Genomic DNA, 25,875 nt, shown 5'->3' with positions numbered 1-25,875 from the left:
TACAAATTAAATTCTGTAAATATAATAGGCATATTTATATTTATACAGTATTTTGGACTCTCCGCCCTGCTGGTACTTTTTTTTTATTTGTGGTTTTAGATTTTTATCTGTGGTTTTTTTTATTCGTGGTTAATATATATTCTTAATAATAATATATATTCTTAATATATATTATTNNACTGGCTCCCTTTCATGGTCGAATGAGTGTTGCCAGCTAAAACACGTAAAAATAATATTAAAGTAGCCAAGACATAGCCAAATATTGTAGCGCCACATCACTAGCGGACATTTGAAATTTGCCGACTAGGACGGTCGGTTAACCGAGGTGTCGGTTAATCGAGGCTCTACTGTATATTCATTTAAATAAAGAAATTATATGTTTAGTCGCTTTGGAACCGTGTTTTAAAATAGCATAAGATCTGCATGCTGTATTGCATGTTTTATACAAATGCCACATGAATCAGTACATTACTAAAAATCCGCATAATTTCAGAAAATTTCGACAAAAAGCACAGGAATTATTAAGCTACAAAAAGGGTAAACAAATTCGTACCCTACAGCTCTGTGCTTTAATGGTGATACCACCGAAAATTCAGATACATAAATCAATACTTCAGGAATGAAATGAACGATTTCTGTTTTTGATATGAATTATCAATTTCAAATATTATTTCCGAAGTTTCTTTATTCTATAAATTCTATATATTAAGAAATAAGTATCCCATGAAAATTCCTGAGTCGATCAGGAGCGCAGTTTGACTCAGAAATTTTCATACTTATTATTACCATACTCGCTTACCCAACTAACTTTGTGAACACTCAAAGCAGTAGGATAGTGCATTTATCGCCTTGGCTGTCGACAGTCCTCATACATATATAATTCAGTAGTTCAGTAAGTGGGGAATTACTTTACTAAGTGGCAAAATATGTTTATATTTAGTCTTTATAAAGCCAAATAAATTATTTATGTACGGTGTGACTACGTGTAAATTAAATTCTAACTGTATTTGATAATTATCTAAAAGTTCCGATCGTAATAACACTCATTATTTATTGAAATTTCGAGTTTCTCTTGATGTATAGACTCTCCATTAAGATTAAATTTCATGAATAAATTGATGAGTTTTCAGATAAATTTTTATCGTTTTGTGTCGGCTTCTTTATTGATTCTCTCGTAATCTTGTTTAAATTGAAAAAAAAAATCGTATTCGTTTCATTTCACAGGTAACAGATACGGCATTACAGGAATAAGGTCTTTTTAAATTATAATCTTTTTCTATTTTCTTAAAATGACAGATATAATTTTTTCAGAAAATCTTTCTCTCATATCCAATTAAGCAAGCTACGAACAGAATAAATAAATAAATATATTAGAAGTAAACTGATAGTTTCTCTAAAAAACAATAAGTATAAAGTGTTTTAAAACTTAAAAACTTGTTTTAAAAGTTTCGTGAAGACAATATACTTTAAAATTACATTGATGTTTGTTTATAAGCTACTCTGTCATTGTTTAAATGTTCTTGTGCCTTAACAGAATTCTTTTACAGTGCGATCGTAAAGCTCTTACGCAGTGAGCGGTGAAAACGGGAGGAGCTTCCAACAACGTCACAGACATACCGGACGTCGAATTAAGTCGAAAGAGTTAAAATAAGTTAAGCACTGTATATAAAATATAGTGTTTTAAAAGTAAGTTATGAAGTCACCATTCGGTCGAGCAATCTGAGGATGGACTTTATACGACCTCATTGTATAAGATGTTTTTCTGTATATAAACCAAAACTCAATAAATACAGTATTCTTTTTCTTTTAGATGTTGATATGGAGATTATGGTACTTAGTCTTGTTCAAAGAAAATTTACAACTGAATCTGTATTGAGTATCTGACAAGTGAGCTATTGGTCATCGAGAAACGAAGTTCCCAAATCTTCCACCCAATACTAGGAATAAATATGTATAAAAATGAAGCGGAAGCCAAACAACAATTAGGATCACAGCAGGATGTTACTAAGATTCCTCATGGACAATCCTTTCATTCAACTCCAACGAATCCAATGTATGCGACATTTACATGTTCTTCGTCAGATTCACTATGCAAATAAGCTATTCTGTTCTGTGCGCATCTGTTGTTATTTAGCTGCATTTTAAAAATCTTTTTAATTTTATTTTTTCGTTGATCAATACCTTAAATTTCGTACTCATTTTGCTAAATTACTGAAATATTTATGCAACAACACAAAAAAAAAATTATCTAAAGCTAAATAAGCAGTGAAGGAATCTAATAACAAGTTACCTTGTACATTGAATTTTAATATTAACTTATAATATCAGATTTTATTTAATTTAAAAATATTTTGGTAGTTTTGGAGACAGAATTTTTCGATAGATCGAATTAGAATTTAATATTTCCTAATCCTAAAATTTCATCTTCAAATTGGCTCCTAGGGCAATCCTCTATCTGTTTTTCAACTTATGTATAACATTGGTCATTGTAATCATTTTATACAGTAGAGCATCGATTATCCGATCCAATTGGGGACTGTGGTTGGTCGGATAATTGAAAAGTCGGATAACCGAAAAGTATGAAAAAATCCATTATTTTTTTTAATTATAAGTATTTGCTTATTGATACAATTTCGAGGTAAATATTTTCTATCAATTACAGCTGTCCCTTGATAGTCCGACGTTTTATAATCCGACATGCTCAGTAGTCCGACGCACCTCCAGTCAAGGTACCCGTCCCCCGTTACGTGTCTGCTTGCACAGAAGCATGTCGTGACGTGAATCTCCCCACCCAATTCTTACACGATGACACATATTTCGTGTGTTTTCCGTGAGCAGTTCTGTTCGAACAGTTGGAGTAGGGAATATTGTAGGCTACTGCTAGCAAAACAATGCCAAATATGTAATCACTTTCGGTAATCAGTACACTTTTGGTAATCAGTACACTTTTGGTAATCTGACACATCTTTGGTCCCATACCTGTCGGATTATCAAGGGACAGCTGTATTTTATTTCGTTTTTTCTCCTTTGATTCTCCTGTATTTATAGCTTGTTTTCTAACTCGCTTCAGGGAATATTTTCTTTCATCTTCTTTATCTCTTAATTCTTTTCATTCGCACATATCTTCGGTTGAGTGATTTTTGAGTGACATTAAACCATATAACAGTTTCACTATTATTCTACTTTAGAACATATTCTCTTTGTTATTATCAGCCTCTATCATTTTAGTTCGGACCTCACATTTATTTAGGCCTTAAAAATATATCATTGCAAATTTCATTGTATTTCTTGTCTATTAAGAAAAAACACATTTATTTTTTTAAAAAATAACGCAATATTTTAACACTAGTTTGCTTACTTAATACGCTATATTTGGGCCTCAGAAAGGCGAGGCCTCCTTGACTGATTACTAAATATTTAAATAATAATAAAATATAATACAACATTTGCATGATTTATCAAGAAAACAACGAGTCAAAATAAATTGGAAACCAGTGGTTTAGAGTATATAAGATGGTGCTGCAAAGGAAAGTGTACAGCACTATCTTATACTCTAGAAGCCCTAATTATTACTTATTTTAAGTTTTTTAAAGCGAAATTATTAAGAAAAACAGACTTAAATATATTTCTTACAAACTATATTTCAACGTTTAAGTACTATTTAACAACTTCCTAAATGAAAACTGATTTTCTTCATTTGTACTTAATTTTATCACTTAGCAACATATTTTATATGTAAATCTAAAATTTGGTAATACTTAATTGAAATTTTTCAAATTTAAATTTGAAAATTTAGTTCTTTAATTACAATATTACTCGTAGTATTAGTGACGACTTCAGTAATACTTTTAGAAGGCCTTTTAGAAGACTTTTAGAAACCTTATCAATGCAGGACATATTACTTAATGGGGCCCTATTCTGAAGGTGTACGATGAAGAGCATCTTCATCGTATATCTTTTGTACATCTTTAACGGCCGATCGTAATTGATCCTCTGCGATACTTCGCGCAATAACTTCTTTCAGAACTGCCAAATTTTTAATATGTTCTCGATAAATCACAATTTTTAAACAAAATTAAATATTGTAGAAGTAACGATATTCAATTCTAGAGGAAATTTATTCTTCTATTTTTATGCTAACTTAATGATCTTTACTACTTTATAGATATACAGGGTGGCCCAAAAGTCAGTTAATAGTTATATATATATAAGATTACTTCGAACAGCTGCACGCTATAGGTGATTCACTCTCCTAAAATATATCTTAGTAACTTTTAAGTTAACCTGTATATAGAAGAAAATCAATATAAAAACGACATCTGAACTAAAACTTGGTTTTAAATATTTAAATACGATTAAATTAATTTCTAGAGAAGTTTTGTGTATTTAATGTATATGAGAGCAATCTTTAATAAGTTCTTAGGAACCAAAATTAGCTGAATGTCCGAAAAATATTTTTATTACAGAAACTGTACAGTTTGTAGTAATGACATCCATAAATTCTGAGAAGTACCCAATATAAAAAGTAAATCAAAAGTTACTCCGTTACCGAAAGGTTAAAGGTGTAAGGTTTAATATCGAACGATATTGAACCTTTGACCTTTGCTCTCAAATAGTGTCGAGTCGCATTGAGCTCACCTTTGCATTGAAGCATATTAGGGACAAGCTTAAATGACAATCAGAATAGATTTTTATTATATTTGACTGGTGAAAAAACTTCATCTAGCATCTGGTCACAGATTGAATGTTGACTCTTGTATATAATCTTCACTGAATCAGAAGGAAGATTATTAAAACTTTTATTTCTTCTATCAAAAATATTTACGATACTTTCTCCTCTAATTTATTTCTATATTAAAATCATTTCATTGTAAAAAATAAAAGTTAATGAGTAATTTATTTTAAATTTAAATATTTCGATAAATAAAATAAATTTTAATCTCTGAACTTCATTCTTTTCTTCTATTTTTAATTTAATTTTAATTTTGTTTTAAGAAAAAATTTGATAAATTTTGTTTATTTTTGATTAAAAATTTATATTAATATTTATATCGAGATTACCATAGAGAAAACGAGATTGATATTCATTTTTTTCGTCTAAATATTCTTATCTTAAAGCAAATTATTACAAGAATTTTCAGGGAGGCTGAAAACGTCGAGATTTACAATAATCCTGGAGGATCAAATTTGGCACGAATACAATACTTTTCCGTGTTAAAATAACTAAGAAAACAACAATCTAAATATCAATAATATATGGAAAAAAAAGTTTAATCGATACAAATTATTCGATACGTTTCTATTAGATGTTTTTCCTACAGAAGCATGTTTAAAATATTGATCCAAGTTTTAAGACTTCATTTTGTGAACGATTTTCATAACCGAATCATTAATGCAATTAATTCTGTAACTAAAACACAACTGAAAAATGTATTTATATCAATTGCATAAATAGTAAAAAATAGTATTAAATATTAATAATTTCATGAGTGCTTGATTAATTTATCAGAACTTGTTCCCTCTTCACCCGATTTAATTATAACTAGCTTCGAAGTTATAATATACGGAATTTCTACAAGATAACCTTATAAACTAGAATATATTATTACTTTCCCGGCTGTTATACTGTATATAACATAGGGAAAGTATGGCAATCGGTCAGAAAATAACCTCCCAAGATTTTTATATATTTGGATTCAGGGGGGACCGTGAAAGGTTGATAAATGCAAAAGAAATTGGAATTTCTTTTTCTGTATATAAGAATGTTAGTGTATGTATGGGGGGGTAGGATTTTTGAAATTTTGCAGGGAGATTTGGGTATTAGGAGGATTTATGGAATTAGTGCTATTAAATTTTGGTGGTTAAAGACCTAGGGGTAGGAAAAATAGAGGAGAATCACTTATCATACCTCGAGTGGAGTCAGACTTAATGAAGATTTTACTCGTTATTAGTATTCATAATTTTGTTTTTTAAATAAAGCTCATCTCTAATTCAAAATTAAGCTCTTTGCATTTTCTATAATAATATAAAAAATTATTAAATAAAATCTCATAACAGATGGCGCCACACACAATTTTAACTTTTTGCCGGAAAAGTTACGCAACTTGTTATTGGTATTAATGCATTTCACAGATAATTTTTTATAACGATAACTACAGTATATTAATGCAGTTTTAAAGCGCACTTAAAAATCACTTAGTTATATTGTAATAGCTGTAACATTTTCTACATTATGATTATTCTGTGATGACACTAAGAAATCAAATTTTCATTTAGTTAATCTATCGATTACAACTTCGTTTTGTGACGTTTCCTTACACCTTCGATCTATAGCATCGAAGCTATAGCATAGAAGTTTACTTCTTATCTATGATTAGTTTTGTCTTAATCTTCAAAAATATTGACATTTTCTATAATTTGGGAATAGTTTAAATAGCGAAATGAATAGTTTTAATGAAAGATATGCAGCATATTTGATATTAGACAATGGAAAATAACATGAAAGCAAATATTTTAGCATAATATAAAAATATTTGTTTATAACCGACTTTCTTATTTCTTAACAATGCAGAAACTACCGATGACGAAGTATCTCACAGTCATAGTGATCTTAGGTCATTTACTTTCCGCTTCAAAAAAATTGAGATGATAACTGACGTGCGGCTCGCCAAATTCACACATGCACAGATTCTGTGAACTATGGATTCGTGTTTAAAGACGAGGAGTTTGAGTAAATGTGTGCATATACACACAGTATTTTGTGAAATGTGATTGCAAAGGAATAAAAATTTGAAGCTTGTTAGAATTTCTTCTCACAAACGTCACTGGCAATAAACATTCAAAAGAGAAATGATTTGTCCATTGTATCAATATGAACTGTATCATATTCAAGTGCCCTATAAACTCTGCTTTTCCTCTTCTTGGAGGCATTGTGCTGCGGCAGCACACTGGTTGCGGAGTTCTAAAATAGATTAGGTCATCAATTTGAAATTGCAGCCGAATATAAATTCCTACTGTCTTCTCCTTCGTCAATCTCGAGAGTGAAATTATATAGATGAAAATTGAGACCAGTTATGAAAAGCTTAAGGGCGGAGGTCCCGATTAACTGTATATAAACGTCTGGGCTAGACCGGAAGACATGTGATTTTTAAAATTAAAAGATGATTAAAAATTTCAGCCCGAAATTGTGACGGTGTAACAATAATTGTTTGTTATTAAACTTATTATTTTACGTTCAAAAATACTCTTCTATGGAAATATAAAAAGTTTTTGGGCACATTTTTTTCTTTTTTCGTTATTTCCTTTATTATATTAATTTGCTACAGGACTCTAAATATCTATTTATTACCAGACCACTGTTACTGTAACAAATAAAAATGTCTCCCGCTGGGACCTGCAGCATAACTCGACTTGGTGCCTGATTGGCGAAATTATACTATGTAAATTTCAATCACTTTTTCTATTATAAGCGTATAACAAATATTGATATGAGCTTATAACAGAGATGATAATAAATGCAATGATGATTTTCAAACGTATTAAGTATAAATTCAAAAATTGTTGCAGAAAGGGTTGTACATGCGATGAACAGTTCCACTCTTGTCTCCGTAAAGACGGATCGGCCTCTTCGATACTAGTGGGAAGAATGTATTTCGACATTCTTCAAAATAAATGCTTTATTTGCGAGTAAGTATCATTTTACAATTGAAAAAAAAATTACATTATCAATATTTGACAAATATCTTTCAGGGGAGATGATCCGAGTGACATGCAATGCCAATACTACGATGCCACACCGTTTGAGTAGGACGCTAAGTTATAAATGCACAATAATTTTGTAAAATTTCAATCTCGATTAATAAAGATATTTAAAGCTTATATTTTATAGCATAAGTTTGATTTGCCTTTTTTTAAAAAATCAGAAATGTTTATTTTTCATGGCTTTGTTATATAAGTATGACGATCGGTCAAAAAATGACCCCTAGATTTTTACATTGTTGGACTCAGGAGGACCTTGAAACAGAGAAATGCAAATAAATAAAAATGGAAGTTTTCCTGTATAGCGTGTGGGGAGCGCGATTTAGTTCACCCTCCTTGAAGTTTAATAACTCCTATGATTTTTGTCGAAAATTTCCGGAATCTTACAAGATTTGTGTATTAGGAGATTTGATATTAAATTTTGGTGGTTAAAGGTCGACGGAATTGGAGATAAAGGAAGATTAGTGTGTGATATCTCGCGTGGGATCGGACTTAATACTAATAACGAGTAAAATTGCCATTTACAATTTATTTTAAACGCATCCCTACCTTGAAAAATTTTCATCCGTTACCCCAAAATTAAGTTCTTTATTTTTTTAATTATTATAAAATGGCAAAAAAGTTTTAAAACGAAGTATCATAACAGATGGCGCGACGCGCAGCTTTAAATGTTGCTGGGAAAGTTAAACAACTGGTTGCTGGATTTAGTTGCCCATTACGGCCAGACTTAGCTCTCAATGCATTTAGCGAGTATTGGTTAATGGTAGGACTATGACCTAAATATTCCACGAAGGATTATGATAATCCTAATCGGATTTCAATTCCTACGTAGTAATAAAGGAGGGAAAATTTGGCCGAAAACAGCTCAATATTTTCCTATTAAATTATGTAATTCTCTTGCAGATTAGTAGTCAGGAAAATTTTGAATTTTGTCAAGTTGATGCTATATTTATATAGATTTGGAAATATCATCTAATATTACATTTTATATTTTCCTTCCTAATATTTAGCATTCTCTATTAGAATTATTCTTTATGTTAATACATTTTGTATACGTTAATAATAATTTCGAGACGATTCATTAAAATGATTTTTCTCTCTCTTTTTTATTCTAATCTTTTACTTAACAAAAAATTTGAAAAAGGAATATATATGTATAATAGGTTAACATAGCAATTACAAGACCAAAAGTGGATAATCAGATCAGTGTTCAGTATGGCAGAATTCTTGCTAAGTCTAGTTATGTTGTGATGCTTAACTCGTTTTTAACCATTTTCTGGACTCCTCCCCCTTTTTTATAATCATCATAAAATTATTATAATTGTAATGAGTACGTCATTAATCATTTTTACACAATATCAGTCCAACTTACTAACTCAACACACCGTTCAAGGACACTCAAAACACTTCTTAGCTCCGTCCTCCTGGTCACTTTTATTTCTTAGCATTGCTGACTAGAAGAGGATTTGAATAACGTCATATTTAATACAGCATTTAGAATACAGTAATAGCCAATGAGAAGCGAATACTTTCATTTCGTCATATAGTTAAATGACAATTTAATTTTATAAAAGAAATGAAACGAAATTTTGACATAAAATTGTTAAAAATCCTAGTAACAATCTTATGTAAAAACGCAAATGAAAATAAGTATAGAACCGTTTAAAGAGTGCTAAAACAATAAATTTAATAACATAAGAAAACAATCAATATAAATTGCTGCACAAGCGCTATATATTAATTTACAAAACAAATAAATGCATTTGTAAAAAAAACTCCTATACCAACAATTCTAACACCTAAAAACGAAAATAAACTCTTGTATCCGGAGAGTGTTAAACGGATTTCGTGTTAAAAGGCCAATCTTTCCTCTCATGATATAATTACCTCAGCCAATTCCCTTTAGGTGTAACTGACTGGTATTAATTATAATTACACTACGTTCTCGTGTAACTAAGAACAGTCTTATTTCGAATCCAAATCAGACTTTTTTCAGACTCTCTCCTTCGATATTATAATTATATCGTACCTCTTTACCTTAAAAAAATTAATTATAATAATGAATTCTTATTCTATGTTCCAATATACCAGTATATGAGAAGTTTGACGAANTATTTTATAATATATTTTCGCCGAATTATATTTAATAGAGTTTATAAGGTTAATAGAAAACTAAAATATTCATTCTATTCACCATTGAAATGCAAATTCACTTGTACTTATGGGTCTAGTTTTCTTAGGTAGATTATTACGAGGTTAAAAATTAATATATTCACATATAGTTTTGTGTTTTTCACATTTCTAACCGTTAAAATTTAATAATATCTGTGTAAAAACGTTGTTTTCTAATTAATGTTGGATATACTATTTCATTTCGTTATAAGCTCACGCGAATGAGTGAAAAATCATCATTCTGACGCTTTTGCTAGAAAAATCTGTTGCTTAAACAATGAAGAAACTAAATTTTAATCATTAGTTTTTTTTATTTATATTCTTAAAACTTGCAGCTTAATTAAATTTCGGTTCAAGTTATAATAATATCAAGTATAAAGTTAGATACGGTAGTGTAAATACGTAAAATTGAATTGTTATAATCGTTTATAAATTAAAATATTTTATTATTTTTGGATTTCAATTTGAAATAAAATTTTAAAAATTAACTAAGATTAATAACTCAATTTTGATAATTAGAAAGAGAAAGAAGAGAGAAAAGATAGAGAAGATGGGTAGAATAAAGAGAAAAGAAGAGGAGAGAGAGTGAGAGAAAAGAGGATTAGTTTCTTCATACATAAACAAAGTTTCATTTTATAGCTAACATTATTTTATTGGGTTGCAATTTGAAAAAATTGTAAACTTATAAATTTTTACTGTCGTACGTCCATCTGTATTTCTTTAATCTCGAGAACGGCGTTAAATAAGTGAAAGACGAGACAAGATATGGGTAGCTTAGGGCAGGAGGCATTGATTAAGTATGTATGAACTTCCGATTCGAATCGGAAGTCATGTTATTTCAATTCAAAAATTTTTCCCTGAAAGGTGTTAGACAGATGACTGACATAACTCTATTGTTAAAGGAAAAGTATGATGTACAGGGGTAAGCCACTACTAATTTGAGGTGGAGAGCATATATTTAAATTAAATACATAAAAAATATGATAAAAATCGCCGCCAGGCATTGTGACAATGTCATAATAAATAATTACTCGTTTATAGTAAAAAATATCTCACTTTATTCAATTTTTACCTGTTTAATCTTATACAATAGTTTCTACATGTAATGATGTTTTTGTCTTCATCGATTTACTCAAACTTAAGAAAATTCTGAATATTAATTAATTTACATTAATAAATTAGTTGAATACAATTGTATTTCATAAAATAAAGCATTTATTATTCATAATAAATTTTATTAAATAACAATTTTTTTATACCTGAGAGTCTCTCATATTACATGTATCTGATGGTTACTTTGACACTTTTTAATGATTCTTTATATTAAAAAAAAAAAAATTCAGCAACGAGTTGCTTAACTTTCCCGGCAACATTTAAAACTAAGTTGGTTGCGCCATCTATTATGATATTTTATTATTAAAAACTTTTTTATTTTTAATTATTATAAAATGGCAAAAAGTTTAACTTTGAGGGCAGGGATGGGTTTTATTAAAAATTGTAAATGATAACAACATGTAAAATCGTTATTAAATCCGATCCTACTCGAGATATGACGCACGACCCTGATTATCTCCCCAACCCTCTCGACATTTAATCACCAAAATTTAATAGCACCATCTCCCAATATACAAATCTCCCTGTAATTACAGTAAAATATTACATGTATGCATCATAATTTTAAGGCCAAATTTAAATAGTAATCATTGCTACTTTTCTTTAACCTTAAATAGGGTTTTAAACAACTCATTAAGTTTGTTGTCTGAAATATAAAGCCATTCCTTGAGCTATTAATGAAATTAACTCCAATTTCTCAATCGGGCTATTGCTAACTATAGCAAAAACGCTAACAGTAAGATCCAAGATGGAGGACCAATCAGATATTATGTATAGAGTACATATTGTTAAGTCTATCCATGTAGTGAGGGCTCAATCAAAAGTCAGTTAACAGGATATAATTTAAAATTTCTTTACAGCCGGCTTGGAAGACAAATAGCATAAATCGGTAAACTGACTTTTGAGTACCCTGTATTTGGCTCTTTTTATTTATTTTTTTTATTTATGATTCATATTTTACAGTTTAACAAGAAGAAAATGTTCAAAATTTTATTAAATTCCTATTTGGTAACCTATTTGCTGAAGACTTTGATCGCAGAAAAATTGCCCATTGACAAATTGATCAATATGGCTTTGCAAGCAATTTATCTCGGTTGATTGATTACATTGATCCAGAAGAATATAAAAAAGAAATCTCTGTTAAGACAAATCATCTTCGCCCGCTAAAATACTTCATGAAATCAAAGGATGGACTGAACAATTACTTTCTCACGATAAGTCTATTACAAATACTACATTAATTTTTACTTAATTTTTAATTTACTTTACTTTAACTCCGTTTTGCTAGAATTTATTACTTGTCCTCGTGATATTAATGTCCGAACCAGGAAAAAATATTTGAGACAATAGTATTTATTTATTTATTTGCATAAAAACAACAACGATAATCTACACTGGATTATCTTCTTCAACAACTGAATTATAAGAAAATTGAATTTCAATTTCGATTTATTAATTTATAGAACAAAGTAAACGTAAATTAAATATGGAATTTAAATGAAAAAATAATACAGAAATGATAAAATTAATATTTATTAACCAACTAAAGTGCACTAAAATATCATACCTTTAAGCCAATCTTTTATAACTTTCGAATTTATAATTGAAGGAAATGTGAAAAATTATGTTTATATTTACCTCTATCAATATTTAGTTAATTTAATTTTATTTAGTAACCTGGAAAATAAGTTATATAATATAAATTTTTCTTCTATACATTAATTAAATTATACATGCAGTGTAATTATAATAAATGCTTTAGATAAGATATCCTTTATACTTTCTGATACAGAAGGTGAAAAAGTGGGTATACATTCGTTATTATGAAAGAAACATAGAAAAACATATACTTTTATGCAGAAATTAAATCACAAAATACGAAATAATGATGAACACCAAACATCTGTATTTCTCAGTTTCACAACTGTATACCCACTTCCCTGTATTATTCTATAGTAATTATTTATTCTTCTAAACATATTTAACGATTAACACACACTAATCAGCTCTACAATTACTAATGCCTCTTTAATAGATTGGCTTTGCAGGCCTCATAAACGTACAGTTATATGAGGCCTGTACGTGTATATATAATACATCTGTTTATACTTTTCCTCATCATTAACTTATTCACTTTATGCAAAAGGGCCCCACAGTGTATAGGTTAATTAGAAATGACAAAGAAAGAATTGATGATAACGAACAGGCAGGAGTATATGCAATTCCCTACAAAAATGACCAGTTGGGAATCGATAAAATTCACGTACGAGTCACTAATAGAAACCTTGGGGTGAGGATTAAGGAGCACAGATACCATGTCGCAAAAAACAAGTGTGCAACAGCATTATCCAAAATGGCGCAAGCGAATGGTTCAGTTGTTAAATGGGAGGATGCAAAAATTCTTGCAAAAGTACGCTCACCAACGCTGTCATCCATAACTGAGAAATGCGAAATTTACAGAGCAAGTTTGGCTGGCAGATGTTTAAATTATAAGGATGCGACGGTGTTACCGTCATCCTGGAAATACATAATAACAAGTAACACGTGTAATAATGCGTCTACCGTGACTCAATAGGTATCTGGGTTAATGTATAAGAAACTGTTCCTTACTGTTTACGACAATCACCGTATTTTATTTTCATTTTTGTGTTATTTTGGTTTTTATCATTTATTATTCTGGTTATGCTTATTCTATTGGTTTAATTTAAACGTATGTTCTAATTTGGTTTAATTTTGAACGTGTTCGATTTTGTATTAGAGTCGAACAACGGTAACCTGAAGATGGCCCATAAATTGGGCCGAAAACGTTAGTTTTGTGTAATNAATTGAAGCTGTTTGAAAATGTCTTGAATTTTTCGTTTTTTAAATAACTACACAAAATTCTCACATCATTATGGAGGGAAAAAAATAGTCATTCTAAGGGAAGTAAAAGTCTAATGCCGATACTTAAAAGAATTTTAGTAATAAAGATTTCTTTTTGGTCGTTTTGCAAAGTTATAATAAACTAAAATATCACTTAAAAAAGCCTAAAAATTTGCTGGGTATAAAATAAAGACACATCACAGTACACTTTTCCCTTTTAATTCCCCCTCCCTTTAAAAACTGACAAGTCTGTTCTTAATTGCTTTGCATGAAACCTTACACTGTTTATGCTTACTCAATGGAAAAGAGGCACAGATTAATAAATCTACAGGAAGCACAGCCACATTGAAACAATCATTGACTTAGAATGTTTACTACTTGATTCTGAAAATACTCTGCCCCGAAATGATGTGTACAATCCGGGCAAGAAATGGGAGAGGGCACATAAGATCACAGTATAAACAGTGGTGCAAGCACCAGTTATTCTTACTTTGTGAAATTATACTAATGATTTTGTTTAGAAATAAAAATAAAGATTCCTGTCCATTTAACTCCTGTGGTGCAATGCCCGGATGAGCATTGCACACTGTGGCACGATTTAAAAATGGCCAAGATCTTTGCTCCCGTCACACAATGTACAAGTTTTAATTCACGTTAACTTATTTTATGTATATTTTTTAAGTTATTTTATGTTAAATTTAGTATGAAATTATGTATAATTTAGTACTGTATAATTAGATTATAATAATACAAATAGTAGAGTATTTTTGGGGCTGTCCCCTCAAATAACTTGTTTATTAAAAACCAAAGTTAGTAATTTATTTTCGATTTATTGCAGAAAATGCTGTTATTTTTACCTAAAATATGAGCTGATGCTTTACTGTTTGGGCTGAAATGTTACTGAATTAAGGGTTGATAATATGTGTGTACACTGATCAAAATGTAAATTATTTTCTTTAATATCGATCTCAGAATCATTACCACGTTGTTACGACTGGTTTATACCGTATAATGTAAGCTAATTTAAGGTTTAAAATAATTTACAACGCACCTTAAAGGAGCAATTTCAGCTAATGGAACTTGCAGCTCGACTCTATTTAGAATCTTGTATTAAAATTCTTAAAGTACCTAAGAATTCTAATAAAACTACTTTAGAAAAATATTTATGATAAATTTACTATTTAAACGCATTAAAAATAGATATGAACAAGCAATTTTAAATAAGAAGAGTTAAATTATTGGGTTGAAATTTGAAAAAAAAAAACTGTAGACCTATTTCCACTGTCGTCCGTTTGTGTGTCTGTCATTCCTTAATATCAAGAACAGTGTTAGATAGATTATAAATAAGAGACCTCTAATTAACTATATAGAAAATTCTGTATATAAATAATTAATTAATTTTTTAATCTAAATTTACATAAACAATGGCTAAACAGCAATATTTTTTTCAAATCTAACCGTTATAAAATTATACATACAACATCAGACGTCATGAATAATTCCTAAACATTAATATAATTCTTTATTTAATTTACTATCTTAGTTATTAAATAAATATTCAAATTAGCGTTTATGTTTAATCAATATTAATTTAACAACTGTAATGAATTATGATTGATTTTGCACTTAACTGATCGAAATTATTGTACCATTTCATAAGTTAAATTTTATTTTCGGTTAGAAAATATATAAAACATCTTAATAGAAAACGAAATAATAAATAAGGCAATAGTATTGAATTATAATTCTATTTTAAAAGAGAATCTTTTAAATAGTTTGAGATAAAAGTAAGAAAATCCAGCAACGAGTTGCTTAACTTTCCCGGTAGCATTTAAAACTGAGTTTGTTGCGCCATCTATTATGATATTTTATTATTAAAAACTTTTTATATTTCCATAGAAGAGTATTTTTGAACGTAAAATAATAAGTTTAATAACAAACAATTATTGTTACACCGTCACAATTTCGGGCNTGATCTAATATGTTTATAGTTCAAACTGGTTTTACCATTTTTTCCTTATGATATGACTAGTCTTATTATTTTGTATAATGGAATAAACATTTTGTTTGTGATCTATGAAAATAACTGTGCCCATTTAAAAGATGGCTGGAAATATGATAAATTTTGTCCCAATCTTACAGTTTCTTTATAGAATATATTACAGTTTTAAAATGACATGGTCTATATACATCACATTATAAAATATATTGGTACATTGACATTACTTAACTATTATGAATAGCTGGAAATCATATTTAAGTTTTCATTACCCTGTCATAAAATATGTAACATAGTGAAAGTATTTCATTGTATTCTACTAATGATACTTCAAGTTTATTATTTTTAAAAGGAATGCCTTGAATATACTAAATACTGAAATAGATATACAGAACTTACTACTAATGGTAAAAGAATATCACTAACTAATAATAAAATTATTCAGAAAGGAATATAAAAACAATTTAAACAATCTTGTGCAAAAATAAGAATGTATTTGATAATGTTTAATATTAAAAAATTTGGCAATTTATGTTTTATTACTACTTTTTTAAGTTATCCATTGTGGAAAAAATTTTAATAAATTTTGCAAACAAGCCATTATGTTACAGTTAGATCAATCAATTGACATAGTATCTTACCAATAAAAAGTGTATTACAAATTGATTGACAAATAAGATTTTAGTTATGGAGATCAAAAGTAAAATAATGATTTTAAAACATAATTTGCCTAATGGTAATTAAGGTTAAAATTAAAATTAAAGATTAAATCTCTTCTCTAACATATTTAATTTTAACTTAATTACTATCCAGTGAAAAAATTTTAAAGATTTGTCGTCAGGGAAAGCTAAAAATCTACATTTACCAGCGCTTACCTTAAAAGATAAAAAGTTCAAGAAGTAATTAAGTCCCAATATGGAATGGAGAGAAAGGAGGTGTTTATGTTTCTAGTCAGATATTTTTTCCATTGTTTTTGAAGGGAATTTTTTTAAAAATTTCAGTGGCCAAAGCAGCGTACAAAGAAAGGTTGGCTGTCAAAAGCAGTATTCTGGATAAATGTAAGTGAATAAGTGGTGACTGTTCTCTAATAGACTGTCTTCAATTTTAATTAAACTTATGGTTTATTACTATTTATTATTCTTATTAAAGTTTGTTAAATAAAGCTTCATTAATTTAGATTCTCAGCTTTATAAACACATTTATTATACAATAATGAACATTTTGGAGTAAAATAAGCATTTTTTTTTAATGATTTAATTTTATAAATAGATACGATACATAAAGAGATTTCAGTAGTTAAACCTATTATAAAATTTTAAACACTTCTTACAGCATTTCATGTAAGTACATTAAATGTTAATTGTATTATTGTTCTTCATTTGATTAGAACAGACCACTAGAAAACAAAATTCAGTGATGACTTGCTTAACTTTCCCAGCAACATTTAAAACTGTGTTTGTATGTTGTGCCATCTGTTAGAATATTTTATTATTAAAAACTTTTTATATGTTTAATTATTATAAAGTGGCAAAAAGCTTAATTTTGAGGGTAGGGATGATCTTCATAAAAAATTGCAAATGCTAAAACCAAGTAAAATTATCATTATGTCAGACTATTTGACATATGACATGATCTCCTTTATCTCCCCACCCCATTGACCTTTAACCACCAAAGTTTAATAGCATCAATTCTCCAATACACAAACTTCCCTGCAAAATTTTCGATAAGAGTTATTAAGCTTCAAAGAGGGTGAATGAAATTGTGTCCCCCACACAAACATCTATACATACAGAAATTACCCCTGAATTTTTTTGCAGTTTTAGACATTTCAAGGTGTCCAAGTCCAAAAATGTAAAAATCTTGGGGATAGTTTTTGACCATTCTGTTATCTGTAACAGCTGGAAAAGTAAAAATGAAGTGGAAAAAAATCATTAAATAATGGTCTATATATGAGAAATGTATGAAAAGAAAATTTTTTCAGTCATACATGAGGAATATGGAAAGTTCACTCACTTCTGAGTGAAATTTCCACATTCAATTTGGATTTGAATTTGAGACAATAAAATGGAAAAATATTGAATTAAATTCTTTACTTCCGAAATATCAGTATTATTTTTTAAGTCTGAATTATTCTAATGATAAAATGATAAGACTGTTTTAGTTCTAATCCAATTTGATCCAACCTTATCATTTGATCATTGTTTTTCAGATATATGATTTAATTTGAATAAAGTTGTTTGCATTCAACAAATCCTATTTTAAGGTATATTTAATGCAAGTTTCAAATTAAAAAAAAAAGTAATTTATAGTCATATCAACAAAAACTTAATTAAGAACTTACCAAAAATGCAAGGTGGTAATCTGTTCATAAAGCTAGCAGTTTCAATAAGTGAAAATTCATCTTCCATTAAAATAGATTGATCTGCCGAAGCAGAAGCTGTGGTAGTGGCCATTGCATTTTCATCACGATTATTTAAATTGAAAGCTTCATTATTCAATCCTGAATTGCTTGCTTTAGGACTGGATACTGAGGTTATAAGTAAAACAAGGAAAAAACAATTTGCAACAAATGATATAATTAATAATTATCATTGTAAAATTAACAGACCTTTCTCTGGAGATTTTAAGATTTTTTCTTCTACATGACTTTCAGAAACTTTACGACTATTAGATGCAGAAAAGTTACTTCGAGTTCTAGGAGATATTCGTCCAGTAGATTGCAGTGGTGACATTTCACCATTATTCATTTCAGGCGATCCTAAACTCGAACTACTTGTAGCCGTAGCTGATCGAGTCTTATTCCTTGCTCTCATTTCATTTTCTCTCAACCATTCAAGATACGATTCTCGAGCAACTTGTTCCTCGATAGCTTCATTAGTGGCCTCCCAATCTGTAGCACGAAGTTTGTCTTCCAACATTGCTTGTTCTAATTCAAATTCTTCTGAAGTTCTTATTGCTTCCTTCATCAAATTTTTTTCTGCTAAAAAATTATTTTTGTTTACCCCTGGCTTCAATGAAGGTAGGCCAAGTCCAACACCAACTGTGGCTTTATAAGGATCAACAATAGAATTATAATGTATATTTCTGTGATAGCTAAGACGTATTGGTGCATTGTCAGTAAATTCCCCATGGAAAATATTTATTGGTTCTATACTGTAATGGTAAACTTCAATAGGTCTATTAAACATCTCTGATAATGCTTGCATTTCAATATGATTTCCATGAATGTGATCACATCTTTTCCTTTCTATATATTTCTCAAAATCTTCAGTTACATATTGAGAAAAGAAATCAGAATTTTTTGCCATATAATCCATGCATAGTTTTCTCACAGCAGTGTGCATTTCTTGATCTCCATAAACTTGGTCAGCAACTGCTCTGAAGAGACAAGCGCCATCTTCTCCCATTTTCTTGATTGAAAAACCCTTCTTTCTTAACTTCTTTTCAAATAATTTCTCCTTCTCATCCAATTCTTCTTCTGTCCACATTTCAATTGGACGATCATATTCGTCACCACTATTATACCCAGAAGGGCCTCCATTGACACCATCATCTTCAGTTGTTTTGACTTGCATTGCACTATTTGGCCTATCTTGAGAGGGACTATGTCCACTCTGCGAAGTGCTGGGATTTGTAAAATTGGTCTGATTATTCGTTCTATGCACAACATGATTAGAATGGACATGGGGATGATTTTTTCGAATACTTCTGTGAGGAGAAGCTCTATGACGACGTTTTGAGTGACTGGGTCCGCTGTCTGTCGTCTCGTATTCGTAAAAATTTGTTGATGTTGCGTGTGAAGGTCGCTTTTCGCCTCTCGGTGTGGCCGGTGGCCATGTTTGAGGCGAGAAATTGAACCTCTCGCGACTTTCTGGTGGATGAGGTTGATGTCCATGACGGTCGCCATGATAAGAATGATTGGGATCTGTGTTTTCACCTTCATTTTTCGACTGTGTCGTCTTTTTCTTGGGTAATATGGTCATGGTGATTGATATAGACGCTCTGTAGAGTTTACCGATTATTTCGGTCGTGCGATGACACTAAAATATAACTAATATAACTAATATAAAATATAACGTCACATCAAATACCGGTAGAGACCAAATAGATCTATAATTTCAATTAAAAAACAACTCTAAATTTCACTTTAAAAATTTCACGAAAAGTTAGTTTATAACAAACAAACTATTGTTTCTTTGTTTTCTGTAACAATTAGCAAATAATACATTAAATAATGCAATTATTACTTAATTGCATTCCTCTATTTAATTTATAAAATGGAAAATAATTATTATTAATATTTTTTTTTTTTATATCGAATAAAATTATTCATATTTAAATAATTAATTATAAATGTCGATTTAATTTTTATTAGGACATTTTATGTGCATTTAATTTTCATCGACATCATTCTACTGTCCATTTGTTTATTGGTCATTTTTTAAATTCAAATTATAATTAATACAATAAATAAATAAGGCCTATATTACGAAATTAAACATGAAGTAACTACACACAATACATTTTTAAATTAATCAATATACAGTTCAAACCTCGATATAGCGCTAACTTATAGTGCTATCTATATCACTACATTTTTGTCACATAATTCGAGAGTTTATAGGAGAGTTTACTATTAATATACATAATTCTTAATGTTTGAGATGCTTCGGTTTAACGCCGTACTCGATTTAGTGCCAGTTTCCGAATAGTGGCACTATATCCAGGTTTAATTGTGTCTTTATTCTGCTATTATAAATAAGTATTTTTATCTGATATTTTTTAAAGAATTAAATTAATTATTCTTATATGCTAGATACATCGAACACACCTTATTGCTGAGAACATATATTTATTACACCAAACAAACGTTTTCGGCCCAATTTATGGGCCATCTTCAGGTTACCGTTGTTCGACTCTAATACAAAATCGAACACGTTCAAAATTAAACCAAATTAGAACATACGTTTAAATTAAACCAATAGAATAAGCATAACCAGAATAATAAATGATAAAAAACCAAAATTACACAAAAATGAAAATAAAATACGGTGATTGTCGTAAACACTAAGGAACAGTTTCTTATACATTAACCCAGATAATACGTATTGAGTCACGGTAGACGCATTATTACACGTGTTACTTCTTATTATGTATTTCCAGGATGACGGTAACACCGTCGCATCCTTATAATTTAAACATCTGCCAGCCAAACTCGCTCTGTAAATTTCGCATTTCTCAGTTATGAATGACAGCGTTGGTGAGCGTACTTTTGCAAGAATTCATGCATCCTCCCATTTAACAACCGAACCATCCGCTTGCGCCATTTTGGATAATGCTGTTGCACACTTGTTTTTTGCGACATCGTATCTGTGCTCCTTAATCCTCACCCCAAGGTTTCTATTAGTGACTCCTACGTGAATTTTATCAATTTCCAACTGGTCATTTTTGTAGGGAATTGCATATACTGCTGCCTGTTCGTTATCATCAATTCTTTCTTTGTCATTTCCAATTAACCTGTACACTGTGGGGGCCCTTTTGCATATTATACTGGCGTTTTTGTGTTTCGCTATTTGCTTCATAATCGGGAAGAGACATTATTATACGTAAACTTTGCGAAGTTACCACCAGCTTCCGGTTTCTTCTTAGAGCCGCTCCTAGGCTTTACGTACGCTGATATTAAACGCTCTATAGATCTTGTTCCAAACCCTAACACTTTTGCAACGTTTTTGATCCTACCCAGCTCATCCACCCTGTCCATTACATTTGAGCAATACAGAAACGCTCTTCGGATTAGCGCCCTAAATGCAGATAGTTTATAAACCGTTGGGTCATTAGAATTTGCCGGAATATACATTGGATCATGAGTGAGCTTGATGTACACCTTCGTGCATAAAGCTCCATTTTTAAATTCAATGCTAACGTCCAAGAAGAGTAGCTCCTTGTTACTAACTTCCTCCAGGTTAAGTTTTAAGCCAAGTGTAGGTATATTAGCCCCACAGTGTATAGGTTAATTAGAAATGACAAAGAAAGAATTGATGATAACGAACAGGCAGGAGTATATGCAATTCCCTACAGAAATGACCAGTTGGGAATCGATAAGGACTACGTAGGAGTCACTAATAGAAACCTTGGGGTGAGGATTAAGGAGCACAGATACCATGTCGCAAAAAACAAGTGTGCAACAGCATTATCCAAAATGGCGCAAGCGGATGGTTCGGTTGTTAAATGGGAGGATGCAAAAATTCTTGCAAAAGTACGCTCACCAACGCTGTTATCCATAACTGAGAAATGCGAAATTTACAGAGCGAGTTTGGCTGANTGATGGCCAGATTTAGAAGAAAGACGTTTGTAACTGTTCTCATCCTCTTGTTGACAGCTAGTGTGACTATAACAAGAACATTCCCCAATACAGCCAATAGAAGAATGACACTATAAGGTAATATGAGTCGAACCTGTTCCACGCTTCCATTCATACTGCTATCCTCCACCATGCTATCATTATTAAAAGTTAAATTAGTTTTCATCTTCGGTATTCCTCTATGAAATCTTTATCTGAAAATAATTAACACGCATTATAAATGTTATAACACTTATTTAACTAACCAAAAATTAATTCTACTTCTTCTAATTAGATTTTTAATAAGGCCAACCGGAATTAATGCAATTGTACAAATCCCTTAATTATAAATGATGCACATTGAAACTATGTTAAGTTCTTTCTTCTAGAATTTACACTTCTCTTAACTTAAATTTGTCTTAATTATTTTAATTTCAAGTCTAAAAATATACAGTTATTAAACCTTAAATAAAAATGAAATATAAGTCAAAAAATCTTTAGCCATGTAATTTCTATCTACGATACTAATTTATATATATATATATATATATTTGTGTATTAGTACATTCTTACTTTATTTTTCTATATTTGTATATATATTAAAAGAAAATGGGAAATTCAATAAATTCCTCTTGTATAGAATTTTTATCTCTTGACATCTAGAAAAATTGAAAAGGAAGAAACATTAATGGTGAAAGAAGTGAAGAGGAAAGAAGTGATAAGGAACGTTCGGTAAACAGAAACTGGTTGAAAATTATGAAAACTTAAGCGAAATAAAAGTTATTATTCGTTTGAAATTGGAAAATAAGTTCCTCAGAAAGTACTTTCAGCAGAATTTCAAATATATTTTCAATAACTTAAAAGAAAAGTTATATTTTTTTTTTTACAGTAATATTAATTTCAGAAAGTTTATTAAAAATTCACTAAACTTTCTTACATATTTAATTATTAAACAATTTTTATTGAAATTCTTTAATATAACTGATAAATTCGTATCTAACAAATGTTTCTGAAAAGATTTACTTTCTATTAAAAAAAGTGTATCCAGTAATTTGCTAGGATAACTTATTTAATAACGAAATATAATTGAAAAAAATAATAATTTTTTTGACAAACATCTGTGAAAATAAATCTATATTTATCTGACTCTACGACGAATGGCTATAGAATTTAAGGAAGCGGCATTCAGTAAATCAAAAAGACACTCTTTGCTGTGTGATCAGATTGCAAGGTAATATTATGTAACTGGTAATAAACAGCTAGTAACGTTGAACATTATGTCTTTTTTTTCTTATATACAGCAAAACCTGTGTAAACCGGACTCGTAAGGTACACAGAACACGCTTCTTTTCTAAGAATTTCTCCTGTTTAGGCAGGTTTCCGTTTTATATAGGTTTCTCTTTGGATAGATTTTACTGTACTCTACTATAAAAAGTGAAGGGCAAGATAATTTACCAGACAAATCTGCATAGAGAATAGATTAAACGAGTCAATTAAATGAAGTTATTTATTGTATTTAATATACATTCATACAGTATATAATTATCTTAAAATAAAGATAAATAAATTGGAAGAGAATTTAAATAATAATAATAAAAAAATTTATAATATTACCAGAAGAAATTAATTTAAAAACGATCACGTTACATAATTCTCTTCCTTCTTGTATAGCTTTTTAGTCTTGACGTAGTTAAGATGTCTCGAGGAGTTGACAACAGCCAAAGAGGACACGTCGTGTGTTCTCCATCTGTTCTGTTGACAGCGAAACAAAGCCAGGAAACTCTGACGAAACTTGTAGTTCATGAAGCAATACGTGATTGGATTACAACACGAAGAGCTGTGAGCTAAAAGCTGGAAGAAAGATATACCGTAATATCCTAGGCCCACGTAAACAGATTCGGGATCATACATACTAATAGTATTTATGGTATAGAGAGGTGTCCAACAAATAAAGAATTCTAAAACCACTACAAATAACATTTTGATAACACGTTTTTTCTGTAAAAGGGATCTATCTAGGTTGCTGCTTCTAACTGCTTCTCTCTGGAGCAGATGCTCTTTTCCTATTACGGGATGACATAATTTATCGGATGTCCAAGCTGTAGATTCTGTGAATTCACTGGAAAAGTTGGATTTCCTGCGAACTGTATAAATAAAACCGTTATCTTTATACTATAAATAACTTTATAAATTTTAAAAAAAAGTATTATTAGTAGTTTACGTACTTTCGAAATCGTGTATTGGTCTTATAGTCTTCCACAGTGTCCTGATAATCAAAGTCACAGACATGATAACAAGAGGTACAACTAGAAGCACGACGTCCAAAAATATAGTAAAAAGTCGTTCAGTAAAAAGATTTGGCCAATTCTCTCGGCATTTATATTTATCTACAAAAAGCAAACATTGTCTTTTCGTAATTAAATTTTTACAGGTTATTAATTTTTTACCGCGAATTCTCATTTGCATATTATTAATTTAACACATAAAAACTTTTGTTTATTTAATAATTCTGCTTTTCTGTACTGTCTTACCTGTACCCTTGATGGATTGTAATTTACTCAGATATGCGATAGGAAACATACAGATGAGGGAACCGGACCAAACAATGGCGATCATTTTGTAAGCGTGGCTCAGAGTCTGCCATTGACGAGATTTTAGAGGGTGACAAATTGCATAATAACGTTCTATAGACATAGAAACTAAGGTCCAAGCGCTGACACTTACAGAAACAGCTGTAAAAAATCAAACAAATTTCAACTTACACCATTCAGTTTGCCCCCCAAAAAAATTCAAATTTTTATATAAAATTTAAAAATCCGAGATAAAGAATATATAATAAAGCATTAAAAATATTATTGTGAGATCTTCACAATGCTGGATTGCAATTTCAAATCATATTTTTAATTTATTTAATTTAAAATATGTGCTGTCGACTTCATCTTAGTAGTGTTTTGCACCTGTACACTATGCGTTTTCTGATAAGAGTCATTCCGGAAAAAAATGTTTAAATTGAAATCATGTGACTTCCGGGCCGAAAGTTCGACCGAAAGTTCGTATATAGTTAATTGGGGTCTCCTGCCCTTAAGCTTTCCATATCTAGTCTCGACTTTTATCTGTCTAACACCATTCTCGAGATTAAAGGACAGGCAACAGTGGAAATTTATAGTTTTTTTTTAAGTTGTAGCTTAATAAATAACTTAAATTATACAATAAAAGTATTATTTACCTTGTAAATAAGAAATAAGTCGACACATGACAGCACCAAATACAAATTTTCTCAGAAGAACCCCTGTTAAAGTGAATGGTATACAAAAAACTCCTAATAATAAGTCGCTGATGGCCAGATTTAGAAGAAAGACGTTTGTAACTGTTCTCATCCTCTTGTTGACAGCTAGTGTGACTATAACAAGAACATTCCCCAATACAGCCAATAGAAGAATGACACTATAAGGTAATATGAGTCGAACCTGTTCCACGCTTCCATTCATACTGCTATCCTCCACCATGCTATCATTATTAAAAGTTAAATTAGTTTTCATCTTCGGTATTCCTCTATGAAATCTTTATCTGAAAATAATTAACACGCATTACAAATGTTATAACACTTATTTAACTAACCAAAAATTAATTC

At 29.9% G+C, this 25,875-nt stretch overlaps 2 protein-coding genes across 3 annotated transcripts; both read right to left on the bottom strand.

The window, feature by feature from the left end:
• Positions 1-17,629: 17,629 nt before the first annotated feature.
• Positions 17,630-20,072, bottom strand: LOC111635198 (OTU domain-containing protein 5-B-like). The gene is made up of 3 exons (XM_023380091.1): positions 18,513-20,072; positions 18,246-18,431; positions 17,630-17,802 (listed from the first exon to the last, which is right to left on the bottom strand). The coding sequence occupies exons 1-3, from the start codon at positions 19,885-19,887 to the stop codon at positions 17,645-17,647; spliced, it is 1,719 nt and encodes a 572-aa protein (XP_023235859.1). The 5' UTR covers positions 19,888-20,072; the 3' UTR covers positions 17,630-17,644.
• Positions 20,073-23,434: 3,362 nt separating this feature from the next.
• LOC111635193 (cholecystokinin receptor-like) lies at positions 23,435-25,812 on the bottom strand. 2 transcript variants are annotated; one of them, XM_023380084.1, is made up of 5 exons: positions 25,712-25,812; positions 25,471-25,644; positions 24,776-24,976; positions 24,470-24,631; positions 23,435-24,388 (listed from the first exon to the last, which is right to left on the bottom strand). In XM_023380084.1, the coding sequence occupies exons 2-5, from the start codon at positions 25,619-25,621 to the stop codon at positions 23,883-23,885; spliced, it is 1,020 nt and encodes a 339-aa protein (XP_023235852.1). In that variant the 5' UTR covers positions 25,622-25,644; positions 25,712-25,812; the 3' UTR covers positions 23,435-23,882. The 2 variants fall into 2 exon arrangements, with proteins under 2 accessions (XP_023235852.1, XP_023235851.1); XM_023380083.1 differs by having other exon boundaries at positions 25,471-25,809.
• Between the last annotated feature and the right edge of the window lie 63 nt (positions 25,813-25,875).

This window comes from Centruroides sculpturatus, unplaced genomic scaffold (genome assembly GCF_000671375.1).
Source record: "Centruroides sculpturatus isolate CEXI.00-Female unplaced genomic scaffold, Cexi_2.0 scaffold946, whole genome shotgun sequence".
NCBI classification, from domain to species: Eukaryota; Metazoa; Arthropoda; class Arachnida; order Scorpiones; family Buthidae; genus Centruroides; species Centruroides sculpturatus.
The sequence above is the reverse complement of the archived record's forward strand: the minus strand, read 5'-3'. Positions and strand labels throughout refer to the sequence as shown.

Bases quoted from the DNA above. Each gene is read 5' to 3' on its own strand.
- LOC111635198 (XM_023380091.1), bottom strand. From the start codon at position 19,887: ATGACCATATTACCCAAGAAAAAGACGACACAGTCGAAAAATGAAGGT. The intron at 18,432-18,512 runs GTCTGTTAATTT...TTATAACCTCAG, and splicing joins CTTAAAATCTCCAGAGAAAG to TATCCAGTCCTAAAGCAAGC. The intron at 17,803-18,245 runs GTAAGTTCTTAA...TTACTTTTCCAG, and splicing joins ATTACCACCTTGCATTTTTG to CTGTTACAGATAACAGAATG.
- LOC111635193 (XM_023380083.1), bottom strand. From the start codon at position 25,783: ATGAAAACTAATTTAACTTTTAATAATGATAGCATGGTGGAGGATAGC. The intron at 24,632-24,775 runs GTAAGACAGTAC...TGCTTTTTGTAG, and splicing joins ACAATCCATCAAGGGTACAG to ATAAATATAAATGCCGAGAG. The intron at 24,389-24,469 runs GTACGTAAACTA...TTATTTATACAG, and splicing joins ACCAATACACGATTTCGAAA to TTCGCAGGAAATCCAACTTT.